The sequence below is a fragment of the Triticum urartu genome, chromosome 7A (assembly GCF_056163025.1).
Source record: "Triticum urartu cultivar PI428250 chromosome 7A, HENAU_Tu73, whole genome shotgun sequence".
Taxonomy (NCBI): Eukaryota; Viridiplantae; Streptophyta; class Magnoliopsida; order Poales; family Poaceae; genus Triticum; species Triticum urartu.
In genome coordinates, this window is record NC_141879.1 from 708,972,594 (window position 1) to 708,979,839 (window position 7,246).

At 57.6% G+C, this 7,246-nt stretch overlaps 1 protein-coding gene across 1 annotated transcript; it reads right to left on the reverse strand.

The window, feature by feature from the left end:
• Window positions 1-4,493: 4,493 nt before the first annotated feature.
• Window positions 4,494-7,246, reverse strand: LOC147961898 (uncharacterized). Its single transcript, XM_087533979.1, has 2 exons — window positions 5,887-7,246; window positions 4,494-5,653 (listed from the first exon to the last, which is right to left on the reverse strand). The coding sequence occupies exons 1-2, from the start codon at window positions 7,244-7,246 to the stop codon at window positions 5,619-5,621; spliced, it is 1,395 nt and encodes a 464-aa protein (XP_087390105.1). The 3' UTR covers window positions 4,494-5,618.

Genomic DNA, 7,246 nt, shown 5'->3' on the forward strand with positions numbered 1-7,246 from the left:
TGCCTTTCGAGCACAACCAATATATATATTAGAACCCCCTTTACTTGCCGAAGCACTTCTTGGATCTGTCAATTATGCTATGGCCGGAGTCCTACTCATAGTGATCTGGTCGAATTGGGAGAAGCCGTAGGTATTATTGCAGGTCAATCAATTGGGGAGCCAGGGACTCAACTAACATTAAGAACTTTTCATACTGGCGGAGTATTCATAGGGGTACTGCCGACCTTGTACGATCCCCTTCGAATGGAAAAATAAAATTCAATGAGAATTTGGTTCACCCCACACGTACCCGTCATGGGCAGCCTGCTTTTCTATGTTATATAGACTTGCATGTAACTATTCAGAGTCAAGATATTCTATATAGTGTGAATATTCCCTCAAAAAGCTTGATTCTAGTGCAAAATGATCAATATGTAAAATCCGAACAAGTAATTGCGGAGATTCGTGCCGGAACGTCCACTTTACATTTTAAAGAAAGGGTACAAAAGCATATTTATTCTGAATCAGACGGCGAAATGCACTGGAGTACTGATGTTTACCATGCGCCCGAATATCAATATGGTAATCTTCGCCGATTACCAAAAACAAGCCATTTATGGATATTGTCAGTAAGTATGTGCAGATCCAGTATAGCGTCTTTTTCACTCCACAAGGATCAAGATCAAATGAATACTTATGGTAAAAAAGATAGGGAGGCCGGGCCAGGCCGTGGGCCTGTCACCTTAAGTTGCTGTTAAGTCGTGCATGAGAGGGGTCAGAAGTATGGATTGGCGTCAGTCTTTTTTTCCATAAGCCTTCATTTTTGTTTTTTTTCAAAATATCAACATATACTGTAAAAATGGCCGGCGCACACCGACTGGCCCGGTCGTGCCGTAGCCATCAGATGCGACTTGCGTGGGCCGTTCGATTTGCTGAAATGGTTTTCGCTCAGCTCCCCAGCGCCCCTTCCTCATCCCGCATCTCGGCCAATATTGCGGATACCGTTGTCCTCGGCCACGGAACAGCGCCATGCCGGTCCAAAGCACCGCGCCTCGCCGGGGCCACCACCCTCGATTGCAGCATCCATGGATCCCGCCGCACCGACGCTCGCAGCCTACACTTGCACTGGGAGCAATGGCGTATGTGGTTGCAACGTCTCACCGCAGGCCTCGAAGCTTGCGGGCTCGCCGTGGTGACATTGTAGCTTGTCGCGGCAACGGTTCCAGCAAAGCCAATTCACGGTTGCAGCACCTCGCTGCCACGGTTCTAGCTCGCCGCGGCGACCTAACGCAGCTCGCCATGGTCACCGGTTTGACTTCGTCACGCCTTCTGGTCGAGGTAGTAACAAAAATAGTAGCCAATTGCAGCAAAAAAGCCAATTCCAGAAAAAAAAAATGCCCCACGATCGCCGGGTTAAAGCAAAAAATCCCGCCGGCGTTGCTGGCTTGAAGCAAAAAAAAGAAATCATCGGTTTGAGCAAAAAAAGAAGCCAATTCCAGCAGGGTCAAAACCGAACGAATCGGAGGGGTTCGCCGTCTAATGGAACCTGCGTGTGAACAGTTATGCTACGACACCATTTGCAGGTCTAATCTGTAATAATCACGATCAAAACGGTGTAAGCAACCAACCAGTGTTTTCTGCAAAAAAAAAAGTAGGTGCATAATTTGGTTTTTGGCACGAATATGTAAACCCATGTTTCCTGCAAACCTAGCCTTCATTGCCGATGGATTTTGCGATTCACTCCCATGGTAGGGGCTCTAGCTGCCGTTGACATTGTTGGTAAAGAGGTTGGCATTGTTGGTGAAGAGACGGCGTTGGTGGTTTTGCGTGACCCTTGCGAATGACGAAGGGCAGGTATGAGTCGACGATGAGGTCGCGGTGCCATCGATGGAAGACAACCTCGCCGTGGTAGAAGCTAATGGCGTTGGCCTGTTGGAGGCATACCACCAGACGGTAGTCCCTGAGAACCTCCTCATGGTCGTCGATGGAGACATGGAAGTTCTTGCTTTCTTGCTGAGCTCGGCCTTGACCTTGCGCGCGCGGCAGCCGCATGCGTCACTAAGGTAGCCCTCGACGGCGAGGAAGAAGTCGCTACGCGCCATACTCGGAGATGGTGATACGGAGGTAGGGGTTGAATCAGGCGGCGAGTTTGGCGGCCTAGGTGGAGATGTGGAGGCAGAAGGTCGAGGGACGTACACCAGAGGAAGATTACGGTCAGCAGCACCGATCCGAGGCCCGCCCACCTCTCCACCACCGCCACGGCCATGGCCGTTCCTGGAGCTCCTCTTGATATCGTGTGGTTATGGAAAGCCGTAGTGACCTGGGCTGGACTGGACATGCGTGTACGTGTTGCGTGTGCCAGTGACTGTCATTCGTGTGGTGATTTGCTTCGATTGAAGCTTAGCTAAGCACGTGTAGTCGTCGTTGTTGGCGCCGGAGCAGGTGAGCTGCAGGAGAACCGGCGGGCATGGATGCAATGGCAAAGGCAGAGTTGGCTAGCTCAGTTTGTAGGCAACCAGATTGTAGAATGCTATGGGGAGAGGAGATTGCACCTTAGGTGCTCTCCGATCTATACACTCGTATATATGGGTTAGGTTACAACAGAGGCGCAGAGCGCCAGGTCGTGGCTACGTGCATGGATCATGGGCGATCGCATGCAGTATGTGCGTACGGTGGGGAGAGGTGAGAGGGAGAGACTAGCTAACTGCTAACACCCCGCCGCAGTTTGAGCGTCGGGTGGCCTGATGCACAAACTGGACCGAAATTCCTCGAACGCCGGCGTGGGCAGCCCTTTGGTGAGAACATCAGCAAACTGTTGGCTCGTTGGCACATGAAGAACGCGCAGCTCACCGAGGGACACTTTCTCCCGGACGAAGTGGATGTCAAGCTCGATGTGCTTGGTCCGGCGATGATGCACAGGGTTGGCAGCCATGTAGACGGAGGATATGTTGTCGCAGAAGACAATGCTGGCCTTGCGAAGAGGAGTCGCGAGCTCGGCGAGGAGTTGTCGTATCCAGCAGTTCTCGGCGACGGCGTTGGCGACGGCGTGATACTCGGCTTCCGCACTCGACCTGGACACGGTGGCCTGGCGTTTGGAGGACCAGGACACCAAAGCATCACCGAGGTAGACGGCGTAGCCGGAGGTGGAGCGTCGCGTGTCCGGATACCCGGCCCAGTCAGCGTCGGAGTAGGCAACAAGTTCGAGGGAGGCAGCTGGTTGTAGGTACAGTCCATGGCTTGTGGTGCCCCGAAGATAGCGTAGGATCCGCTTCGCCAGTGCCATGTGTGGAACGCGCGGATCATGCATCACCAGGCAGCATTGCTGGACTGCATAGGCAATATCGGGGCGTGTCATAGTCATGTACTGGAGAGCGCCAACGAGGCTGCGATACTCTGCGGCGTCGGGCACCGGCGCGCCATCTGTCGCAGAGAGCTTCGAGCGGGTGTCGATGGGAGTCAAGATCGGCTTGCAGGCTTGCATGTTGGCACGCTGGAGAAGCTCTTCGGCGTACTTTCGTTGAGAGAGGAAGAACCCGTCGGCCGTGCGTGTGACGGCGATGCCGAGGAAGTAGTGGAGTGGACCGAGATCTTTCATCGAGAACTCCGTCGAGAGCCGGTGCTGGAGTTGGTGAAGTAGCGCAGTCGACGAAGCAGCAGGAATTATGTCGTCGACGTAGAGGAGGAGGTAGGCCGTGCCGTCGTTGTTGTGGAGCACGAACAGAGACGGGTCTGCCCGAGAGGTGACGAAGCCGATGTTGCGGGCGAACGCGGCGAAGCGCGCGAACCAGGCGCGTGGTGCTTGCTTCAGGCCGTAGAGGGAGCGATCGAGCAGACAGACGTGGTCGGGGTGAGCCTGGTCGACGAAGCCAGCCGGTTGCTGGCAGTACACCTGCTCCGTCAAGTGGCCGTGCAAGAAGGCATTGTTGACATACATTTGATGCACCGGCCACCGACGAGATGCTGCCACGGTGAGGACGACACAGATCGTGGCCGCCTTGACGACCGGTGAGAAGGTCTCGTCGAAGTCTACGCCAGGGCGTTGGGAGAAGCCGCGAACTACCCATCTGGCCTTGTAGCGTTCGAGCGTGCCATCGGCCTTGAGCTTGTGCCGGAACAGCCACTTGCCGGTGACGATATTGGCACCGCGTGGCCGTGGTACGAGCCTCCAGGTCTTGTTCTCCATGAGGGCCCTGTACTCCACCTGCATCGCAGCCAACCAACAAGGATCGCGCAAGGCGGCACGCACGGTTTTTGGGATCGGAGATATGTCAGGTGTAGTGGAGGTTGTGAGGTTCTGGTGATATTTAGGATTAGGGAGAAACTTGTCGGCTTGCGCGCGCGTCTGGATGGGGTGTGTTGGGAGTGGGCAGGCACGGTGGCGAGGCGGTGGTGAGGGTGATGGTGAGGCAGTGGAGGGGTCGGCAGCAGGAGTTGCGGTTGACTCCACGTGATCGGATGTGGTGTGAGTGGGGGAGAGACACAGGTTCGGGTGTCATGGGCGCGGAAAGGGCTGACACAGGTTCGGGTGTGGGAGGGGTCGACGCGGGGACTGCCATGGCAGCGGGCGCCGGTGTTGGTGTGAGCGCGTCCACGGTGGTGGGAGTGGATGAGTGAGATGGACGAACGGTACGGGGTTGTTGGGGAACCATGTCGTCAAGGAGAGATGTATCTGGCTGGGTGTGGACGCTTGCGGTGGCGCGAAAAGGGAACGTGCCCTCATCGAAGACGACATGCTGCGAGGTCACCACGTGCCCGGTGGCACAGTTGAGACACCGGTAGCCCTTGTGCTCGTGCGAGTACCCGAGGAAGACGCACGGCATGGAGCGTGGGGCTAGTTTGTGCGGAGTTGTGGTTGTGAGATTCGGGTAGCACAGACAGCCAAACACACGCAGCGAGGTGTAGTCAGGGTGCGCGCCGTAGAGTAGGAAAAATGGCGAGTGATCGTGGCGAGGACGGCATGGCCGTCTGTTGAGGAGAAAAGTGGCAGTTTGAAGTGCTTTGGCCCAGTAGGAGTATGGCATGTGGGCGTGGACGAGGAGCGATCGCGTGATGTCGTTGAGGGTGCGAACAGCGCGCTCCGCTCGCCCGTTCTGCGGTGAGGTGTAGGGGCATGACATGCGTAGCTGGGCGCCGAGCGAGGAGAAGAGAGCGTGTGAGGCTGCGTTCTCAAACTCCTTGCCATTGTCCGTTTGGACAGTGAGGATGGGAAGGTTGAATTGAGTGCGTGCCAAGGAGAAGAACGTGCGGATCGTGGGAAGAACATCGGACTTGTGTCGCAACGGGAAAGTCCATGCAAAGTGACTATAGTCATCGAGAATAAGTAGATAGTAGTGGCAACCGGAGTTGCTCTGCACGGGAGAGGTCCATACATCACAGTGCACTAACTGAAACGGAAAGAAAGATACATGCCCAGATGAGCCGAAAGGAAGCCTAGTGCTTTTCCCTAGTTGACACGCATGACAGACACCGGAGGCGGAGTGGTCGCAGTCGACGCCCGTGAGACGAAGAGTGCGGCCGAGGGCGTCTCCACCTAGATGGCCGAGGCGCTGGTGCCACAAATCACGGGTGGTGGTGGTGAGCGTGTGGGATCACGAGATGCGGGAGCGGACGACATGGGGTAGAGCTCGTCATCGTCCGAGTTACAGCAGAGGATCACCCTCTTCGTTCTTCGATCCTTGACAAAGAAACTGAGATCATCAAATTCAACATTTAATGGGTTATCGCGAGCTAAAGCTTTAACAGAGATTAGGTTGCGAATTAGGTGTGGGGAGACAAGAACATTTTTGAGAGAGATAGGCGAGCTGGAGTTTGGAATGGTGGTGTGGCCGGTGTGCATGGTCGCAAGCGTGGTCCCGTCGCCGACAACGATGCGAGATGAAGTATGGGGAAAGGAGGAGGAGAGCATACCGGACGAGGAGGCCATGTGCGACGTCGCCCCCGTGTCGAGGTACCAGTCCGCGGTCGGCGGTGACTGCTGCTGCTGTTGCATCGTCATGGAGTTGAGGGCGTGGATGAGCGCGCCCTGGTCCCAAGTAGGCGCGGTTGGGTTGTAGAGACCGGTGTTGGGGGCGCCATACAGCGGGTGTGCAGGCACAGCACCGTGCTGCCAGACCATTGGAGGTGCCGTCGCAGGGATGCCCGGAGCACTCGGACCAGCAGCGTGGTGCGAGGCAGTGCCCGCGAACGGCGTGCTCGCGCCAGGACGAGGGCCGAGGATGCCCGCGCCCGGGGCGTGGGCGCGCCACGGCATCGGCCAGGCGTGAACCATGTCGGTCCACGGTGCAGCTGCAGGAGCAGGAGGGCGTTGGGCATGCCCACCCCCGCCGGAGTGGGACGACTGGCCCCCGCCGGAGTTGTTGGTCTTTCCTTTGCCCTTGTACCGGCCACCTCCGCCGCGAGGAGGGCCGTTGCCAGGACTGCCGCCGCCCGGGGTGTTGTTGTTGTTGTTGGCCGGGACGCGGGCGGCATGCAGGGCAGTCTCAGTGGTGCCGTCGGCAGAGAGACGGCTCTCCTCCAACAGCAGAAAAGCACGGCAGCGCAGCAGGGTCGGAAACGGGGTCTGCATCGTCAGGATGGGCACGGCATAGCGAAAACGTGGGTGAAGCCCACGGAACATGTTGAGCACCTGATCATGGTCGGTGACGGGTGCGCCGAGCTCGGCGAGGCGGTCGGCGCAGTCCTTGAGCCGTGCAAAGAATGAGAGGATGGTCGAGGAACCCTGCTCGATGTGGCGAAATTCGGTGGAGAGAAACACCACCTGATGTTCCGCGTTCTCGAGGAAGAGAGTGCAGATGGACTCCCAGACGGCGGCGGCAGTAGCGCCGCGCTGGTGAATGAGACCGAAGACCTCTGCGTTGACACGGTTGTACAGCCAGGAGAGGGCGTGGGCGTCGTCCTGCGCCCAGGCCGGATCACGGGGGCGCGCCAGGCCGGCGATGTGGTCGGTGACGGCGTGCTTGGCGAACGTGACCTTGAAGAGAGTGCACCAGTGGGAGAAGTTGGGGGGGGGGGGGGGGGGGTTGAGCGTGAGCACGATGGGAACGTGCTGGTTGATGAAGACGCCGGCGAGAGGAGAGACGAGCGGGTTGTGCGCGGAGGAGGAGGCCGTCGGGTCCGGCACGAAGAGAGCCCCGCGCACAAAGGTAGAGGGGGTGAGAGGGGTTTGGTGGTAGCTCTGGGTGGAGGGCGGTGTGGCGGGCGAGCCGCCGCCGGTGACAGAGTTGGGCTGCTGTGGTGGAGGGGGAGGGGGAGGTGGAGGAGCGGCCAT